This window comes from Lichenostomus cassidix, chromosome 4, assembly GCF_008360975.1.
Source record: "Lichenostomus cassidix isolate B80296 chromosome 4, HeHo_3.0, whole genome shotgun sequence".
In the NCBI taxonomy this organism is placed as follows: domain Eukaryota; kingdom Metazoa; phylum Chordata; class Aves; order Passeriformes; family Meliphagidae; genus Lichenostomus; species Lichenostomus cassidix.
Genome location: NC_139484.1, coordinates 13,229,897 through 13,251,254, shown reverse-complemented (window position 1 = coordinate 13,251,254; position 21,358 = coordinate 13,229,897). Strand labels below are relative to the sequence as shown.

Below are 21,358 nucleotides of genomic sequence, written 5' to 3'. Positions count from 1 at the left end.
ATTTTAGGTACTGGCTTCCAGTGTGGCATTCAGAAACCTGAGCCAAGAGTTCTGGCTGTCTGAATAAAAAGTGCTTGGAGAGTTCAGAATAGGATGAACTACCAAGCTCAGCAGGAAATTACCCGTAATTAATATGCATACCATTTTCTGATCAGCATGATTTCTGCCTTAAGCCCGTGGCTTGAAATTACTTCTTAGAGCTGGATGCTTGCATGTTTTCTAAGAAAGTTTGAACCCTTTTTCTTTTCAAATGCAAATGGAGGAAAAGGCATATCTGGGTTACCACCTTTGCCTTGCTTGGGACAGGCACATGTTTATGCAGGAAAGAGCTCCAAAAGTCCAAGCTTTTTCTCTGCCTGAAATTCAAGCTGTACCCTCAAATGAACCAGGATGTAAGACCTAACAGTGGTATGTGTTCAAAGGCTAGTAGTTAATGTGTATTTTTTAAAAGATGAAGGGTTTTAGTTCCAGCGCTTTTTCCTGTGACTACTCATTTGTTTTCTGAAGACTGTTTAATATAGAGTTGGTTGGATTGGAAGGGACATCAATGGTCATCTAGTTCCAAGCCCTCTGCCATGGGCAGGGACAGTTTTCACTAGAACAGGTTGTTCAGAGCCCTATCCAATATAAAATATATCTCAACAGAATTAAGAGGTGTTTCAGTCCTCACATAACAAGTACAAAAATCTGATTTGAGTATGTTTTGGAGAAATTTTGTTTAAATCCTTTCAAGTAGAGGATAGCATTTGGTTTGTTTTTCATGTTCACAGTAACACGTAAGTGTGCATAAGGCACTTTTGCACTTTTGCCACATGCTTTGTGTTGGATGCTAGTGCCTTTCTCCAAAAATTCCTTTGTTGCCTGTGTGTACAGGGCACATTCAAAGCAGGACCTAGAAGAGCCACACCCTCGGAGATACCAATAAGACTAACATATGAATTTGGTTATTAAGCTGCCTGAGAGATTAAGCCTGGATTTGGGCTTAAGCTAAATGCACGCGGAACTTAAAAAAAGGTTTTATTTCTCCAGAATCAGGTGCCTGGTGAATGAGTCCATGGGAGGTAGGCTTCTTACAGTCATCTCTGCATATAAACCTGATTTTTTTCCTCTCCTGTGATTAAGGGTCAGTCAAGATCTTTGTGGCCATCAGAGGGATAAATGTCTTTGAGGGTAGAATGGGCATTCTAGATTTGGGGACATAGCATTTACAACTGTATCCAGTTGTTGCAGATCCTTGCATCCCTTGTGAAATGTATCCCAAGGACGTGTTTGTACTTCCCATCTGCCCTTCATCCTTCAGACCTGCAGATTGTGTGCAGAGCCTGACCCCTTTCAGTTTCTGTCAATATGACTCTTTACCTAGTCTGAGAGATGATTATTAAGCAGTAAAAGCAAAGCACTCCTCCACTTTGCCCACACTCAGATCCTGCTTGTGCGGGAAGCAAATGACTTGCAGTTTAATGTAGCAAGTGGCATTTTGCAGAAATCTTTTGTCTCTAGAAGATATATCTCTTTTTGAAGAAAGTCTTGCTTGCCTTTTTTATTGAGCGTCCTGTAAATATGTGTCTCTTGGGAGCATTTCACTTGTTTTTGGGATGTTGCCCAAACACAGTTGATTGAATGGGGGATTAATAGTTTAATTAAGAGTCCTGAGATTTAAGACATAGGAAGTAGCCTTTTCTTTTGGAGATTTCCCCTTCTGATTTGTGCTGTCAGATTTTCTCTTCAGAACCATATTTTCAGTGGACACATATTTCATCATGTTACTCATTCAAATGTTCATCATAGTGATCTGAAATAATACTTGAGGACTGTAACATTTGCATTGTGAGTTACCCAGCTGTGCCTGTGTACTGTAATGTGTTCCCTCAGAACATCACTATCATGTTTACTGCATTGCCACTCTTGTATGAATTTTACTAAACAAAGCTCTTAAAGGCTGTGCAGAGGTTGTTGATCATTTGTAACTACAGCAGTCATGCAGAATACTAGTGGGTTTTGTGGAAATCTTTATTTGAAATAGGGTTATATTGAGCAGTTTGTGCACCAGTTTTGCTATCTGATTCTGCAGTTTTATGTTAGTCTTACCTGAACTCAGCTGAATCCTTTTTCTTTAGAGAGGATCTGAGCTGATCCTGTCACTGCAGTGTTTCTATTGATGCTTTACATCCTGTGTATTCCTAGGTGAAAATAAACAACTGCATTAATAAGTAACTATTTATCACTGGAGGGATTAACCACAGATGTCTGCTAATCTTAGTAACACCAGGTTTAAAGCCATACAGGATACCTATAAATGCAAACTAAAAACTCTAGAGTACAACTTGGCCCTAAAAGCTTACAGAGGAAGGATGCTGACAATTGTAGCCTTCAGTTTGTGGCACATGGGCACCACAATCTGCCTACAAAGTGCATATTGTTGATTTGGATAGCAAATTTGCTAAACTGCAAAATTGAAGGATTGGTGGCATCAGGCAATTTCACCAGCCAAGAAGCAGGGCTTTCCAAAACTGACTTTAATTTCCTTTGTATCCTTCATTGACATTAGAGAATACTGCAAGCCTTTTTCTCCAAGGCATGAGGAGACTGTCACATGTCTGTTGGCCCTTCTGTGGTCAAAGGGAATTTTTCCTTTGTTGTGTGTTCAGGTGGAAAAGGTGCATTTTTATGGGATAGTCTTTCCCTCTCTTTCCTCCTTGGGACAAAAATGCTTCAACAAAAGTAATGTTGAGTAGGATAATACAGGCAAAAAAGTACTTTAAAAAATTTAATTTAGACATTTGTAAATAAAAGGATTTAGAGGCACTTATTAGATTTGCAACCACCTTATTTTGTAAGAAACTTTCCCTGAAAACCTAACAATAACACAAAAGACAGGTCACTTCCATTATAAGTTAGTTGTACACACTCACAAGATTCAGTGTGTTTTCAGAGCTAAAAGCTTTCATGCATGGTTTGTAATTATCAGGCAGCTTGTAATTAAAAGTAGGAACTTTTTTTGTCATTTTGGGGAAAAATAAATAAAACCAAATTAAATGCAAATTCTAAAGTCCTCTGAGAATGGCATAAACCACCATTAAGACTTCATATCTAAGGAATATGTATCCTTTGGAACATCATTGTGAAGTCCCCCAGTCTGACAAGATGCAGAGGCTGCAATTCAGCCTTCTCCTGGGATAGAGAACTGGGGGAAAACTGTATGTTTCCATAAAAAGATAGCTGCAGGGATGAGTGTAGTAGATCAGCTGGTTGAGGATATGTATCTTGTCAAGAAAAAAAAATGGAACTGGCATGAGTGTTGTTGCATAACAGAATGCCTTATGTCTTTTTAATTAGGAGCCTCTAAGCTAATTTAATTGCTACCTTTTTTATTTGTTTTATTTCATATTTCTATTTCCATGTTAAATAGAAACAAAAATGTAAAAATAGAGCACAAAATGACATTTGTATCAGGGTAAATACTTACTTTCCTTGCTGAGGTTTCATTGAAGTGTGTTGTGTGAGCCCTCAAGCTTTTCATTATCTGGTACCTGTTCTTTGTCAGATGTCAGAGAGGTTTCCCTCAGAGCTGACATGCGAAGGGAACTCTTGGCACAGGACACTGTGGTAGCAGCTGCCACAGAGAAACTCAAGTTGTTAGCTGGACCAGGAGAAAATGGGTTGCTAGAGTGTTCTGATCAACTTTGAATTTAAAATGAGCTGCTTGAAGATCCAACAAACAAAACAATTTCTTTGCCTGGAAAAGGACCGGGAAATTCAAGTTATTAACTGATGAAAATGTAAGATTTCAGACCAGGAGTACGAAAGCAGATTCCATCAGTTATTTATTTCAATTACATCTCCATTCAAGGTGCCAAGATACCTTTAAAAATACAGCACTAAACGAAACAAAAATATAGCACACAGAGTATGTGTAGAAACATTATGTTCTGTTATTAGATCTATAATAGTCTTTCCTTAAATCTTCACAGCTTTTCCTAGATAAGTGTCTGTTTTCCACTGCTCAGACCCATTTTAGTTTCTGTAGTAATTGTGCTTTGGGTTCTAATCACATATGTAACAGCTTTGAAGATTGGAGTAGTTACTTTTAATTAAGTCCAGAGTAAAGAACTGAAAGAGAATGTCAAAGCTAAGGTCTTTTACTCAGATCCTTTCCAAAACTTAATTTGTTTGAATTGCTCACAAGTTAAGTCATACAATAGTAAAAACACTGTGTTGTTTTACCTATTGATCCCTATTGGCTCAGGATAATGCAGAAGTGGATGACCAACATTATTCCTGCGAGTCTTGCAGCATTTTGAGTCCTCTCTGATAATTTGGCTGCTGCAATGATTGTTGAAGGTAACAGACCGAGCAAATTCAGTGTTACATGTCTATGATTTACACAACCTCATCACATGGACTAATGGCTTCACTCAAAAAATGAAATCATTGTGGATATCACCTAATGCAGCCTCCTGTGCCAAGCTGGGTAACTTTGAAGCTGGATCAGGTCAATCGGAAGGTTCTTTTTAAATGGAGGGTAGGGTTTTTTTAGCAAACCAGTTTTGGTTTTACAATACATATTTGAATATAAATTACAGTGTGAAATTTATTTTCCTATATTAAATACACATATTTTATCACAATGTTGAGAGAATAACTCTAGAACTGATTTTGGCACTGAAAGATATAATATACACTGAGAATAGTCTCCATCTGCTGCTGAAGTCTCTCTCATTGCCCAGAGTGGTTCTTGGGATTTCTTTCCCTGTGAACATTTTTCAGTGAACATTTAACTTGCTGTCTACTGAGACTTCAGCTCCTGTCCCCTGTTCCCATTCTGTTGGCTCTGAGCAGATTCTGACTATGTTTGCAGTTTTAGAAAAACCAGACACCAAGTTTTCACTTTTGCTTTGTATTTACCTAATAAGGAACTTGGAGCAGCAGTAGACTGAACAATCCTAAATGTTAGAAAAAATGTATAACCCAAGCAACACCCCAAAGGAAAACCTCAGCAGTTTACTTTCAAGGTTAGTTGCAAGATTGCATACAAGTAAACTTGTTAGAACCTAGCCATCTGTATACTATTAGGTGCATATTTGACAAAAAAAAAAGGTAAATAAAAAAAGCTGTTAAATGACTCTTGAACATTCAAACAGCTTAAAAGCTCTTTGTGTGGTAATGTTGGCACAGCTCCTAAGTGACCAGATGGAATTTTATTAACAGCCAACAGGACAAGGGCTGAGATTTTGTTTCTTAACTTACTATTTTTGAAACGCTTGTAGAGGATGTGTCAGAAAGCTTGATGTACTTTCCCACTATGCAAAATTACACATATACCTTCCCTCAATGCAAAGACCAAGACTGCTTCAGAGGTTGTCATTTCTGTGAGGTGGATAGGAAAAGAATTTTGAGTTGTGTAGTAATTTAGGTATCACAACTTTTTAGTGAATTTCAAGAAGGTGTTTTTATATACACAATTTGTGGTCATATTAAAAGCAGAACTTAGAAACAAGCTTTCTAAGAAATAGACTTAAAGAATGTGTTTTATAAAAAAAGAACAAAAAATACCAAAGTATTAAAAGAGACTTGGTTTCTGATATCACTAACCACTGATAGTAATGATGTCAGATATCCATTTAAGGATTCTGGTAAACGTATTAAGACCACGTGACTCCTGCTTTTCTGGCATTATCATGGATTTATCTATTGTCATTAAGAAATACCTGAAAACTGAGAATCTCCATTGTCTTTGGTGAGTTGCAGGATGACGATTAGTCCTACAGGGAGCTGAGGAACCCAAGGTTGTTCAGTCTGGAGAAAAGAATGGTGATATTGTTCTCCACAACTCCCTGAGAGGAGGTTGTAGCAAGGTGGGGGTTGGCCTCTTCTCCAGGTCACTGGGACAAGAGGAAATGGTCTCAAGTTGTGCCAGGGAGGCTCTGGTTGGATATTAGAAAAAATTTCTTCACTGAAAGCAGGAATAGGCTCCCCAGAGTAGTGGTAAAGTCACCATCCCTGGAAGTGTTCAGAAAATGAGTGGATGGGGCACTTTTCAGTATGTTTTACTGGGCATTGTACTGTTCAGTCAAAGGGTGGACTTGATGCTCTTGGAGGTCTTTTCCAGCCATAATGAGTCTGTGATTCTATGACCTTCAAGCCAGTCAGTTTAAAAGGAAAGAAACAAAATCTGTAACGCTCTGTGGACTCATGGTTCACCCTGTTCCTTTCAGGTGCTTCCTTTCCGTATCTAAGGTGTTCCAGGAGCTCAGGATAGCTAGAAAAGGGCTGTAGTAAGAGGTTACTATTTCATCTGACAGAAGAACACTGATATGACATACAATTAGAGCTAGCAGTACCAATTTTGAGCCTGGATATCTTACCCAGACAAAATTCTCACTGTTGGTGGTGAAAGATGTGCCTGAGGGCTTTGTACACAATCAAGTCCTGTATTTGTTCAGTAACTCAAGCTGGTATCATAAGTCTAGTTATGACAGATATTGAGCTGTGTACTTATATTGTACAGTTGATATGCACTTACTTGCAGAGTGTAGGCCAAAGACCAGAACCAGAGCTTGGTGAAGTCAAAGAGAGTTTTTCCTCAGTCCTGGAACTTTGTATTCTCAGCTCTGTGTTGCCTGATTTTGATTTATTTATTTATGTATTTGTTTTGTTTTTAGGCTCAGTAAGAAGAAAAAGGAATTTTAACTTGTTTATCAAAAAAGCTAACAGTAGAGTAAGCTTGTTAGATTGATTAGGAATGTATATTTCAAGTCTAAATTGTTGTCCTGCATTATAGCATCCTACAAATGTCCACTCATACTAACTTCTAGCATTACATATATCTTATTTTGTTGCTTAATAAGTGATACTTTGTACAAACTTAGAAACAGTACAGAGAATTGGCAACATCATTAAATTATGCTCAAAAAAATCAGTGTTTGTTCTAGTATAGTAAGGGAAATAATTTAATGAAAAATTAAAACATGCTGTAGGAAAGTGTTTTCCTCTTATTTGTTTGTGTAATGTCTAGATTGGCATTTGTAATCAACTAACTGGAGTCACATTAGTATCAGGATTTTTAGAGTAGGTACAGTCAGAAAAGGTTAGATGCACTAGTGTAGGCAAAAATCTTCTCAAAGGAAAGATAAAGCTGAAAAAGCTTGATACGTGTAGTTTTGAATGTGCTGTTTCTAGACTGTACTGTTTCTGTAGTTTAATTTTCTTCTGTTTGTTTTCTAGCACCTGTTCTCTGTTCTTGCTGTCTTGACAAAGTGACTCTTGCTGGCTAGATTAAAAGTGCTTCAGGCAGAAATCATCTGGAGGAGCAGAAAAGGGAAAGAAAGAAGACAACAGAACATAATAAACCACCTAAAATGAATGAAAAGAAAATGCAGTAGAGAGATGCAAGCCCTGCTAGCTGCACGTGTGTGTGTGCATAGACATTGTCTCTTCCATACTGCTCCATATGGTTATATGTAATACAGCATTGTAGGGAATCATAGATTTGATTAGTATTAAGGTTACTCCTTTGTTTCCAAGATCCTGTTTCAGTCATTTACTGACTCTTCAGGAAGAGCTATGTTCTATGCCAAGTGTCTGCTTTAGGCTGTGCATTTTAATTCGTTTGATGAGCTTTTGTTCTAGCACGAGCAAGAAACAAGTTTGGACTATTGTCTGAAGTAACAGTAGTCATTTGAGATACTATTTTAGTCCTATTGTTTTTCCCCCCCCCCACTAAATCTTTTTCATTCTGTGCATAGGGTGGGCAGTAATCTGGAATAATCTGGTGGAGGAGACCTCTTGCCTTTTTTTGTTGCAGTACTTTGAAGCCATATCATAAATTAAGGAGGGGTGGGCATGTATATAGAAGCACTGGTCTGACAATTTACGGTTGAATGTTCCCACAAAGAACTGTGATACCCATGTGATACCTGATGCTTTCATGATACCTACCCACAATGTGTTGTGGTCTGCTTTATAGAAGTGCTGACTGTGTGTAATCTGCATCTGAACACTCCTAAAGAATCCAGGATGTACAGTAATTCTGGAACCTGAAAGTCTCATGACATAATGTAATGATGCTAACTTTATAATTGCCACTGAGAAAGGAAGTGATGCTTCATTTTTTAGTAGTATCTGGTAAATGAAAGAACCACTTGCCAAGGAAGAGAATATGAGAAGACATTCAGCTGTTCTTTGACAGAACATTTGTCCTGAAAGAGAGGGGTGTCCCTTGGATAAAACAGTATTCTTCAGAATGTGTACATCTTGGCATGCACTGCATTGTATGGGAAATATTTTACATGGTGAAATATGTGTAGGTTGATTTAATTCTGGAACTTTGTGTGTTTAAAACCATTTTGATAATGTGACTCAGTGAAGATAAGACACCTGGAGGAAAAAAAGCTATACGAAAATAGAATGTGCAAATACAAATGCAATCTTGTCACTTAAATCATAATTCTTTACAAATTGGTAGCCATCTTGTCTAACTACTCCTAGTAACAGAGTACGAGAAAGGATCTTTCTATGAACTGAGAACCAGATGTCTTCTTCCTTGAAATAATTACTTTTCCTATCATTAGCTGATTTTTAAATGAAATTTATCCACTACAGATTCCCTTTGTCAAGCAATTTTCTATTAAATGAAAAAAGATCTATTTCATTCTTCTTCTAGGACTGGTTTTAAGCAAAATCTAGGGCTTTATGTAAACCAGTAAAGTTTTGTTGGTTTCACTGAATTTTGATCACTTTCTTTAGACCTTAAGATAATTCCAGATCTGCCGTGTTTAATTATGAAATATAAATATACCTAAATCTGTACCATGTTTTCCTAGGAATGAGAAAAAAAAATCTTCCAGGTTTCTGCAAAATGTTCTGAAATGCAATTCTTACAGTCTAGACTTAATTACTAATGAATTAAATAGTAGAGGATCATTAGTGTGCAGAAACCAATTACAGCAGCTAAAGATCCTCATACCTTGCCATAGTGTAAATATTTTTGTATTGGAATCTACTGTTTATCTGCAAGTACAGTGAAAAATAATACACCAAATTATTTTCAAGGATATCAAATGTCCTCCAAGGGGGGTGTGGGTGTGGTGTGTGTGAAAAGCAAAACAGAACATTCTGTATTGGCAAGAGATTCTGAGTGAACCGACTACTGGCTGATGCCACTTTGTTTAGGTTTCTATCCTGGTTTTGAATACAGATTGACTAAGTAGCTGTTAGTATATGTAGGCTGACCTGATAATTACAAAAACTAATTAGGTAGCTTAGTGCTCAGGTGGCAGTGAGTCATTGCATGTCAGTATTTTCAGGTAATGAAAATGAAGCTCCATGTCAGAAGAACAGATGCAGAAGCAAGCAGATAAATGAAAGAGTAACAAGTCTCTAAGACCAGATGGTACATATCTAAGATTCAGAAAGTGTTTAAGAATGAAGCAGCTGAACTGCTGTCAAAAATAGACACTCTCATTAAAATTAGTTACTATGCTAGAAAAGTAGAGCAAATGTACCTAAGTAAAAAAAAGGTTTCAGAAGGAGCCCTGCAGTTAATGATCCATCATTATATCCCTAGAACTAGAAAATTTGTTGGGAAAAAAGCATTAACCCACCTCAATGAACATGATAGGATAGAAACAAACAGTTTCTGTTTTTAAAAAAAGGAGCTTTTTCCTGGTTAAGATGCTGGTCTTCTCTGTCTTTACCAGGTCTTCTGGCATTACTAATCAAAAACTCATTCTTCACTGCTGCCCTCTGACAGCATGTAGGTACCTCCTGATTAGGTGCCAGGTTTTAAAATTTCCTGAATGGGCCTGGAGCAAAGTGTTATCTCTAATGATGGGTTTGGGTGGTTTGGCAGGAAACACTGTACACTTGGGAGCACTTGAGGGCAGCTACTACAAGAAAAGGAAGGGATGGAGTAATTTTTGGCAATGGGCTAAACATGAGAACAAGATTCTTCCGTCCTCAAACTCTGTATTTGAAGTATTTTGCATGTCGAGGTGAACATTTGTATGGGACTAGGTATCTTCTAAAAATTCTCCAGAAGGAGGTGTCTCAATTTATATAGGTTCAAAAAGGACCCATGCTGTATATTTCTGTTGTATATTCAATGTCCTGCAAACTAAAGGCCTCTCATAATTTTGGGCCAGTCTTCTCTTTGCTTTGGGGAAGTGGCATCTGTGGTCATTAAAGACCAGAGTTGTGCTACAGATCTCACCAGCTGCTAGTCTTTCTGCTGCAAAAAGTAATTCAGGCCAAATACATAAATCTTGCCCAAATGGATTGTGTGTCTGATCTTTGTGTCAGGCTCTCAAATAATAGCACCTCAGAATACACTTTTCATCAAAAACAGCTGTGGTGAGCCTGTGGTGGATTGCCCCATGAGTTAGTTTAGACTGAAATTCTAGTAAGTTCAAGTCTGTACAAGAAAATGAAGTAGTTTCTGAAGTCTAGCCCATGTCCATGTACTCACATTTTTAAGAGATTTATGCCATTACAACACAAGGAGACCCACAAAATGACACCATTCCTTCTGCTCAGATTGGTGTCTCATTGCTTTCTAAGAAGCAGTGGAACAGACTCAAAAGGCTCTGATGTTAATACAGCCACCATCCCTGTAATAGCAGAAATGCTTGAACTTCTTATCTGACCACCAGGTTTCACTATGTCCCATTTCAATATCAACTTATTTTGAATTCCTTATCTGTTAAGTTGCATGTGTAATGTAATAGTCTCTAATAACAACAGTCTGCAAAGTGTCAGTCAAGATGTAGTCAATGTTAATGATATGTTCAAAGACTTAATTTATTAGAGAAAATATACTGGAAAAAATGTTATGAGACATATGAAAAACAAACAGTCCAGACAAAAGCTGACCATCTAAGTACTTATCTAAGATACTCTAAATATTTTATTAATGTGAGTCTTGAAATAGGGCTTTTTCTGCAATTTGGGTGAAGATGCTGTGAGCTCACAGCCAAATTGGCAAGTTCATTCTTAGCCTCAGAAGCTGCCTCACTAGAAAGACTATTGGGTACCTTGTCAAACTTTTTGCATTCTAACCAGTACTTCTGTAGCCCTGACACTAAACAAAGTTGATCAACTACCACATTTTTAGATGAAAGAATAGCTCTTTTGTATAAAACAAGTTAGTGACTGCAAATAGGAATGAGTCACAGAAAAGCTCTCAGGGAAAAAGAGTACAATGGAATGAAATGGAATATTAAAACATTCACTGATGTTAGTTTCTGACTAATTTTCTTCATAAAAATGCCTGCACAAGAGACAGCAAAAGGTTGCAAGGGTTAGCAGTAATAGTGTGCTACCAAAAAACAATGTGAGCAATCAAAGTATTTAAACCACGTCATTTTTTATGAGTGTTTATGCAGGAGTAGTTATTGGGGAAAACAAAATGCAACAGTAGGTGGAATGGGCCAGACAGGTCTGACAGCTCTTGGCAGACTCCACTTCCTAACTTAACAGTTTGTAACATTAGGATAAATAGGATTAAGGTCTGTGGGATTCAGAGCGTTTTGGCCAGGTAAGATAACTAATTCTTCTGAAAGCAATACAGTAAGCCAGATGTAGGTATGAGAGACTCCCTGTGCTTGGGGTCATCAACAAAATAGTTGATACTTTCGTTAAACTTCAGACTTGATGGCTCACAAAGTCACACCATGATACCACACTGTTGACCAGCTGTACCACAGGCAACATTACTAGCCAATTTTTACCCTTACCATCCTAATCTTGCCCCCTTAGATCTTCCTAACTAACGTGACCTTTCACGTGGCTTGCATGTTGACAAAATGTACCTATTCACATTTCTCTGATACTCAGCCAAAAAGATTCCTTATATTGCTTTTATTTGATGGGGTTTTATTGCTGGGAATCTGAACAGCCTGTGCAGCAACAATCCTATTGGAAACATCTTCTATAGAAGGAGAGGAAGAGACACAAAAGTAAGCAGGAGATGATCACAAGAAAGCAACAGGGGTTTTGTTAGAAGACAAGCATTTGCAGCTTCATTCCTAAACAACCGGTTTAGGGCAACTGTGAAACAGCAGGCATCAGGAAGTCTTGTGTGATTATATGGTGAGGGCCCTCTGGAACACTACAGCACTTTCTCATTTCTGAATGTCAGTGTCATCTCAGACTGTAAGGGTTTGTTCTTTTCAGGACAACAAAAGAAAAGAAATTTAAAAGATAACAAAACCTCTGAATCTGTTGAAGATGTATTTGCACATGTCCACGATTCTTGGGTTTCAAAAGTAACTGTCTCTGTCAAGGTACTAACTCTGTTTAGAAAGGAGACAGGCTAGGACAGAAAGAACCAAAATGAGCAAATAATGAATGGTCTCTTCCCTCTGTGCTTGGAGGGAGGTGTCAGGAGACACCAGTGTGTCAGGAGATCTGTTGTTTCTACAGTATTGCTATTATATTTTCTTCCTTAACACAGAGGGATAAAGTATTAAGGTGCAAGAAGTTCAGAGTTGTAGGCTTATTAAAAATCAAGGATTGTAATTTATTTTAAAGACACACTTAATGCGTATGGTTTCTATATTAATCTCTACTGTTATTTTAAAAATACAGCATCCAAATATACCTAGTGGCATGGCAGTTTGGCATGTAGTGCAACACAGTTTTATAAGATATTTTAAAAGTAATATGGCCACAAGTACCATTGCCCCAAGTTGCACTTGAAGTGTGTCTAAAGTTGCAATTAAATGTTCATGTTTGGCAGTGGGATGTGCACATGTATGGTGCCATGAAAAATTGAGTTGTTTGTCCTAAGGCATTAAATATTTGGATAACCACATTTGACAATTTTGCCCAAAATGCATAATTTTGCATATCATCTATAATTGTGTAGTATTAGAATAGTGGACTTTCCCCAGAAAAACTTTACATGGCACTGAGCAGAAAGGGTAGGTAGGAAAGTAAGACTGGGGAGACTTTTCCTAACTCTGCAGGTTCTGATGGGGCATGGAGTAAAGAAATAACAAGTATTTGATATAAAGCACTCATCTTTGCACAGAAAAATGAAATAATAAGTGGAATCTTGTGATTTATTGAACACAAGTGAAAAAGAGGCTGTAAGAGAGAAATAAAGTCTGTGTGTGCTCTCTGTCAATAGCCTTTGTTCACAGTCTGCAAAATCTGGTGTGACAGTGAATTTATTATCTTTGCATTTTCTTCTTCCCCAGGTTATAGGAACCCTTGCTTCTCATACATATATAGAGAGAGTATCTTTAGTCTTCTTACTATAAATGTTGCTGTAACTTCAAAGTGTGTGAATATACAGGGAGATGAGATGCCTGTAAGGAGGGAAGAGAATTAGTGCTGTATTAGCAGAAAACTGAAGAGAAGAATATGAGAAGGAGGCAGGTGAAGAAGGTATAAGAGGATGTGGAGTGCACAATGTAAAATTGTAGTACTGGGGCTGGTCATTGAGTACCCTGCACCTGTGTCTTTTGACAAATTCCAGTGGTATTTCCTGAATAATATATTTAAGCAATGAGACATTGCAGTAGACATTCAACTTTACTGTTGGTTAAATGTCATTCAAGAAAAGTGCTGCAGTAAGCCTGCTAGAGAGTAACGTGAGTATGAGGGGAAATAAAATTTAGGGGTTTTTTCCCCTAATAGCTTGTCCTAATGCTTGCCACCTAATGCTTGAAGGTGGCAGTTCGGCAAAGTAAGGAGGTAGTAGGGAAGAAAGTTTTTAAGATCTCAAGGAGCCACAACCAAGCGTGGTTGCCCAAAAGGCTTTTACAGAGTTGCCAGCATGCTGCTGGCTCTCTGCATTTAACAGTACTAAGACTCCTGGCTATAGTGTTGCTAAGAACATGTTCGTTACTGAATAGATAAAATAACTGCCTGATCATGGAAACATAAGCAATTTCCTGTGTAAATACCAAGCACTTCAAAATTAAGTGTTGTCTTTATCTGTATGGGATGTTGAACTGCAAAAGCCTGTGCTAATAAAAATTGGAGGTGAAACAAAAGCCACGGCTTTGGCTGAGAAGCAAAGCAGCTCCAGGAGTGAGATTCTACCCTCTTCATGGGATGCCTGCTGTGTCTCCATTCCTTTCCTTTGCACCATTCCAAACATAGGCAAGTAAAGAGGAGGCAAAGCACATCAGGTGCCAGCTCACCTATGAAGGAGGCTTCCTACACTGGTGTGAAGCCAGTCAGGCTTGGAAGATACTGCAGAGAATACACTCCAAAGAAACTGCCCCTATGGCTGTGTCAGGCTTGGGTCAAGGCTCTTTGATCAGCCACTGGGAACAAGAGAGAGTGAAGACACTATTTAGCATTATTTGTTTTGAGTAACACTTTCTGCTTACTGTCAGAGTTGGCATGGAAACTGAATCAGCACCCATTTTTTAAAAAAATAGTCCATTCAGAGTGAGGTTAGTCATCGGTGGGCTTACCAGAGGCTGAGGCTGCAGCTGCCCATCCTTAAACCTTTTTTGTGAATAGATAGAATCCTCAAAATGGTAACAGTCATGCTACCCCAACCTTTGCTGAGAAAATGGGCATCTTTTGAAAACTGTTATGTCATTTGCATTTGGGTGTAGGTGGATTTTTTTAAAGAGGGTAGAGTTAATTTTCTGAAATCCACAACAGAACTTTCTTGTTTCAAGCTGATGTTTTTATGGATCAGTTAAATTTAAAGAGTTAACACATATAAACAGTGATGCTTGTGGTTGAACATTGTGGTGGAAAAGGACATAATTCTTCAAAGGCTCTAAGCTTAGCACTAGGCATCTGTGAATAGTCAAGATGGAAGCCTACACAGTGCGCAGAAATTGGCATTTTCAATTACTTTCCCTTTACTGATGAAAAAAAATAATCAAGATATGCTTATTTCCATTCTATTTTATTCCCACACACAAGGGGGGAAGCAAAGAAATGGCTGATGGTTTTCTGTACCAGCAAGGCTGAGAAAATACTGATGGATAAATTGCTGTTCAGTGGCATTTCTTAAAGCACCTGCTGTGACATCCTGTTCTCAGATGCAAAATGATAAATGTATATATAAATTTGAAAAGTTTAATTTCATCTATAACCTTTGACTCCTGGCTTTTTGTATCATCAGAACACAGACCATAAGTGTCTTCTTCAGTACTGATTACTGATACAGTAATTGTTTACTTTACACTATTTACATTCAAGACTATAGTGGTTACCAAATTGATGAGGACACTGATTTCTTTTTCTTTTGTGTTTACCAAGCAGATAATTTAAGTGAAGCCCTGAAAAAGCTGAAGATAACATCCAGTGACAGCACAGCAGATAGCTTGGAGGGATGCTTGGACTGTCTGCTTCAAGCTCTGGCACAAAACAGTAAGTTGTATGGACCTTTGAAATTTTAAATCATATGAGATCAGTGAATTAAAATGTGGTAGCAAGACTGACTTGAGCAGTAGGCTGCTGGATTGGCTCTGTTGCGTTTGGGGGTTTTCAGCCCATATGTCTGCAACATTCCAGTAGCAACAAAGACAGTGACAGGTAAATACTTGAATATTTGGAACAGCTGTAGTCCTTTTCTTTTTCCAAGATGAAGTAGAACAATTACTTTTCTAATTGATCATTCAGGAAAGAAAGAGCAGATGGAGAAATAACCCTGATAAGATGGGGAGAAGGATAAGGAAACTGCTTGCTAATTCTGGTTGAAAGAGCATAGTTTCCCATTTGTAATGTATTTCTCCTCACTCTCGAGATCACAGATTTCTTACTTCAGAAGTTTCAATTAGCAGAACTAGTCTGGGTAGCCAAAGATTGTCCAAATTTGATACATAGTATAGTAACAAAATAACACCAGAATGAAACAAGATGTCATTTTCACCAAAAACTTTAGAACGCTGTTCCTCACTTCCAGTAGCCAGAAAGGTAAGGTTAATGAAGATGACAGTTTATAAGGCTTTTCTGAGTTTAAATTTCTTAGTGCTTCAGATTGTGGCAGAAGAAAAAAATGTGTACAATTTCAGGTTGAAAAACTTCTCAGGATAGGTAAAAGCCATGATTAAAAATTATTTTTTTTAACAAAGAGTTAGTCCTTTGTAAATATCAATATATCAAAAGTACATACTGCTAATAAGTCTTGGGTTTTTTCACATGATGGTATTCTACAAATCAAAGGCTTTTGGATTAGTTGGTGAAAATACTTCATGAGGTTTTTCACAACTGAATACAAGCAGCATCTAGATCAAGTCGAAAATGGATTGTAACAGCGTCTGCATTTAATAGTAGTCTGGTTTTAATTCTCATTTATTTAGAAGGATATATCAGACAGAAAGTAATAAAATCTTTAGGGTTTAGATCAACTGTTTTTGAAGATGCTGAATCATTTTTATTATGGAATTATATATAAGGTATATCCAGTACTTTAATCCAGCCTCCAGTTGGATTTATTTCCACTACTTTTAAGTCTAATACTTGTTGTTTAAGTAATAAAAAGGAGATCATATGCAAAGTGACAACCTACTTGTGCAAATAACAGAGTTTGCTGTTTGGCCTATGAAGGTCACATAGCTGTGTCACAGAAAAGTCTGGCAGATGCAAAATAATTTTACTGATGTACAGCAAACTTACTGATGGTTCCTTGCAACCAGATGACTCTGTTCTGTCTCAGTCTAGGGCTCTGCTCTTCCTTCCAAAATCTTTTCTCTTCTAGATTTGTAGCTGCCAGATCAGATAAAGAGATTGTTAGGATTTTGACCTCTATTTTGGGTAGTTTTAGAAAATTTAATCTCTCCACAATTTCCCATGCTCTTTGTGTGTAAGTCAGTAACATGAATATGACCCTGCCGAGCTGCCATATGATACATATCTCCACATATTCACATTTGCTCAAGATTGAGGGCAACTGAAATAATGCACTGAAAATTAGATGGGTCAGATAGGACAGGTTTTTTAAACAGCTTGCTGGTAATTTAGGAATCAGTATATCAATTTCCATTCAAGGGAACTGGACATTTCCATACCTAAGTTTTGCCAAGTCTCTTTGGAGGCCTTAGTTCTCAATGTAGTGTGATGATTTGGGGGACAGACTTCTGGCTTGAGATAACTTTATGAGGACAGCAGTACATCCAAAATACTTCAGAGATTGAGGTAATAGGTTGATTTAACACATGGATGCCAAATCAACTTTCTAAACACTTTCTCATCCGTCCAGTTAACGTCTAAATATGGATTTGATGGATTAATTTTTAGTTTTAGTGTATATTACTATGTATATGATACATAGTTATGAGATAAACTGTATCTTTGTGTCTGTGTATAAATTATTGTACAATAATTAGAAATGGAGATTTTCAGCAAAGGCCAGCTTCAGCTTTGCATACTGCATGTAAACATGAATGTTTCAGTGACCGTTACACTGCTTTTAATTGCCATCTGCATGCAGCATAGGCTTGTGGCTGCTGCAGAAATAGTAGTTAAATTCCCTAGTCTCTAAGAATACTGTGAAAATTTTAGTTCCATTTACTTTGCATACAATCTTTTACATTTTCATTATGTTAATACATTACTTTCTTCTCATGTTTTCTACTTTATAGAAAGAAATTACAAAGCTATTATGAATAGTGTAACTTTTCATTCTTTTTATGCAATCTGCTGTGTATCCTTTTGTTTTTCACTCTCCTTCTCAAAGCTGATGTGTTGATAATCCTAGACAGGTGTAATGACCTGGAACATGATATCTCCTATCTGACCTTAGGAGCTATTCTGCCATTTGTCACACCAGTCAAATTAAGGTGCATGCACACACACATGCTACACTAGAGAAGGGTGAGTCAAATACTCAGCTGAATTTGATAACTGCTGGTAAATATTTGGCAAGCCAAATTCAAATTGTTTTAACTACAGTTTGTCTAGGAGAAAGTTGCATAGCTCTTCACATCTGAGACCTGGGTGTGAAAATCCTGCACAGATGGTTTCCCTCGGAGACATTGTTTGGAAATATGTAGATTCCTATTTATGCAGATATTTTAGTTCTTGTCTGTCACCAGCACTTCCGTCTGAGGCCAGTCATATGTGGTCTAGCTTGCAGCAATAGAGAAAACTGAGGCATTTAAGATCAAAGAGGCAACAATGACAGAAGAATAAGACATCAACATGCATTAGAAATGCTTTAGACTAATGACAGACCTCCTTTTGTGTGGAGTTTCTTCAGCATTCCCAGTGAAGTTAACTGGCATATCTGGGGACTTTGCAGCCGTAAGGTTGCAGTAGCATTAGCTGAGATTCACAGGTAATATAAGAGCTCCTTTCACCTCTGTGGATCTACCTCATGCACATAAGCTGAGCTTCTCTACACCTTGCTTCTGAAAGAAAACTGCAAATACTTGATCTCTCTCCACCTGCAAATGCTCACCAATCTGCTAAACTTCCTATAATTCATATTTTTAAGGAAAGGCTGGGGTACATGATCTATAAGCATTATAAGCAGAAAAAAAATAGAGCCAGCCATGCTCTAAATGAATTACTGGCTTATATTCAATTAAGAGGTGAAAGTCATATCTTACATGTGTTTTAACAACTATACATTAAAACAAGTTACTCCACTGTCTGCTCCATAGAATCTGGATTAATTCTATACAGACATGGATTGATGGGTTATTGTCAAGAAAGAATTTTGCTGATCTGGAAGCAGACTGTTTACATGGAGTGTAGAATGATCATAACAATCAGAAAAGGCAAAAACCTCATCAAAAGAATGAGTAAGACATACTGAAGTAATTTGAAAGATCATATGCTTACATTTCCGGAATGAAGTAAGTGAAGTATAATTGCTTTATTTTGTATCTCACACCTAAAGAAAAATATGGATATGTGCTACTATTGGATATTGGGAACAATTGGTTAATTGCCATGTATAAGGAATTACAGGAGAAAATAATATTGACCATCATTTTCAATCAACATACACAAATTTATACCTGTTAAGAGCCATTTCATAAATATTATACCTATCAAAAAAGTGCTTTTATCCTAAGATCCCCCATGGAAGGTCCTCAAGAAAGGACTGCCTGAGAGAAAGAAAGCAAAAAGGAAATAGAAGCTTTCTTTTAAACAGCAGGCTCCCAGAGACACAATTATTGCTGTAAGAACAAAAAAATAGTTACTGCTAGTCCAGACCTGCTGTGTTTTAGATACAAGAAGTTATATCAGACATAAATAACCCAGTTTTGATAAACGAGAAATCTGAAAAATCTGCTGAGAATGTTATTTTTGGCTCTGCTGTACTCAGTGAGAGGCTGAAAATGCCCACTAATCCCAGCTTGCAGCACCTGGCTCTGAAAATGTCTGACATGTAGATGAAGTGGAAAGGCTGGCACATGCATTTGGAATTTTTTTTTTTTTCAACATACACTTTTTAGGAGACTATGAGTTTCCATGTTTGTGTGTAAAAATGGTTAAGCAAAATCACAGCAATAAAGATAAGCTTAAGTGAGAGGGCAGGGCCCCAGGTTTGAAAAGGATTTAGAACTGTTGGAAAGATTTGAAATAATGCACTTTACCTTAAAGATGTGGTTGGTTAAGATGCACTATTTTCTATTTGTTGAGCTATGCTGATATCTGGTAACTCAAGGAACCATCACATGACACGTGAAAATTTTAAAATTATGCTTGAAACTGGAAATCTCAGCATTATTCAAAGGCTACTTTAGTATGTCATTTTTCTTCCAATAATGAACACGCTTCCTTAATAGTATTTTGCTTTGCCTCAAAATGTATTTTGGCTGTACGCCGGAGCCATGATTTGTTTAGAGTACACTCACTGTGTTGAATCAGAGAAAATAACATTGTTACAAATTCTCTGAGCCACTTCTAGTAAGCCTTTGCCATCACTTCCCACTGTTCCAGCAGTATGGTGTAGGTACCATGGGCTCATCCCTCCTACCTAAAGCTGCTTGTTCAGGTTTTCTCTTGGAAGTCACCAGTGGGTTTTCTGAAACGTGTTGGTTCCTATATGATGGCATCACAGTGGAGGCTGTCTTAGCATCTGGAGTGCTTAAGAAAATCTTGGATATCTGCAGAGACAGCAGATTTTTCACATTCCTTCGTCAGTGGTGAAACTTCATCGAATGCCCCCAATCTCCTGTAGGCACCTGCTTTCACAGGCATCTAGTTTTCTCTCTTTAATTATTTTGGTGGATTTCCAGTTCTCACAACCATATGTTTACACAGAGGTTTTATTTGAATTGGAAATAAATTTTATTCCGTTCTTCATAGCTGTGACTTCCAAATGTTGTTGAATTTAGTTAGTACTCATGCTTCCTATACTTGATGTTCCTTTTTCTGATCTTCACTGGCCATAGAAGATGGAAGAATTCCTCTACTGGAGTGGAACAATCATGGAGAATTTAGAGTTTTATAATTCTGTAATTCAGGGCTCAACTGAAAAAAAAAATCTGGAATTTTAAAATGTATTATTGTTATTAATGCCTTTGGTTTGTAAAAGAAAAAGGCGAGCTTTACGTATTTTTGTATTTTTTTTTTTTTGTACATTCTTGGTTGTTTGGTGTACATACTCTTATTCATTGCAGAGTCAGGTAGGCACTTATCTGCTTAACTTGTAACACTAGAGTGCCATCTGATTTCAGTGAAGCTGTGGACCTCTTTAGTACACAGAGGATTTCATCTTTTGTTTCCACAGCCCTCTCACATTAGCATGAAAATATCTATCCTCCTGCCCCAAACATAGGAAAAATTAAGTTGTAGAACCTTTTGTCATAGCAGTTATTCTAAAGCACAAAGATTAGGGAAATCACTTTCTTTTCTTTCCGTTGGCTAGACCTCTTAAGCTTTCTCCATTCCCTTTCATGGAACAGCCCATGGAGAAAAAGCCCCACATTTCAGAGCTTGCTCAAGCAAACATATTCTTAAACATCAGCACACTAACCCTTCTCCATTTTGAAGAAACTGTTTGAGCAGAATAAGAGTAAAATCATATGACTGTCATTTCATGCAGATTGTGGCCAACTTACAATACTTCCTTGATTGTCAATGCTTGAATAGCATTAAAGCTTAAAGCAGTAACTGTCTGTAGGTGTTATTCTGACCCTCTACCTTCCAGCCACAGTTGTTTCATCTAAACAAAAAAAGAGCTTTCAGCTTTAACACATTATACAAACACGTAAGCTGTGACAACACAAGGCAGTGCATAAGTACATCAAGAGAGCTTAGCACAACCATGGGGTTAGGCAATGCTACTAATTGGATTAGTGGCCTATTAAAACAGCTGGTAACTAGTAGAATTAAGTTCACTGACAAATAGCATTTCCCTGCTTTCTTATTCCTCTTTGATCTTTAGCATCTCCCTTTCTTCTTAGCAGCAGCCTCTCTTCCAGGA

At 37.5% G+C, this 21,358-nt stretch overlaps 1 protein-coding gene and 1 long non-coding RNA gene across 5 annotated transcripts in view; one reads left to right on the top strand and one right to left on the bottom strand.

The window, feature by feature from the left end:
• RAP1GDS1 (Rap1 GTPase-GDP dissociation stimulator 1) overlaps positions 1–21,358 on the top strand; it is an 88,323-nt gene that overhangs the window by 15,427 nt on the left and 51,538 nt on the right. For 2 of the 3 annotated variants that reach the window (XM_085057965.1, XM_085057967.1), the window contains exon 2: positions 15,235–15,345. In XM_085057965.1, coding sequence (XP_084914091.1) covers positions 15,235–15,345 — 111 coding nt within the window. The remainder of the gene's footprint in view (positions 1–15,234; positions 15,346–21,358) is intronic. The other variant, XM_085057966.1, reaches the window with a different exon arrangement.
• The window catches only part of LOC146437919 (uncharacterized), a 76,970-nt gene that overhangs the window by 14,857 nt on the left and 40,755 nt on the right, over positions 1–21,358 (bottom strand). For both annotated transcript variants that reach the window (XR_014851591.1, XR_014851592.1), the window contains 4 exons: positions 16,594–16,683; positions 5,248–7,301; positions 3,467–3,736; positions 2,089–2,180 (listed from right to left, as the gene is read on the bottom strand). This is a non-coding gene — a long non-coding RNA (uncharacterized LOC146437919). The remainder of the gene's footprint in view (positions 1–2,088; positions 2,181–3,466; positions 3,737–5,247; positions 7,302–16,593; positions 16,684–21,358) is intronic.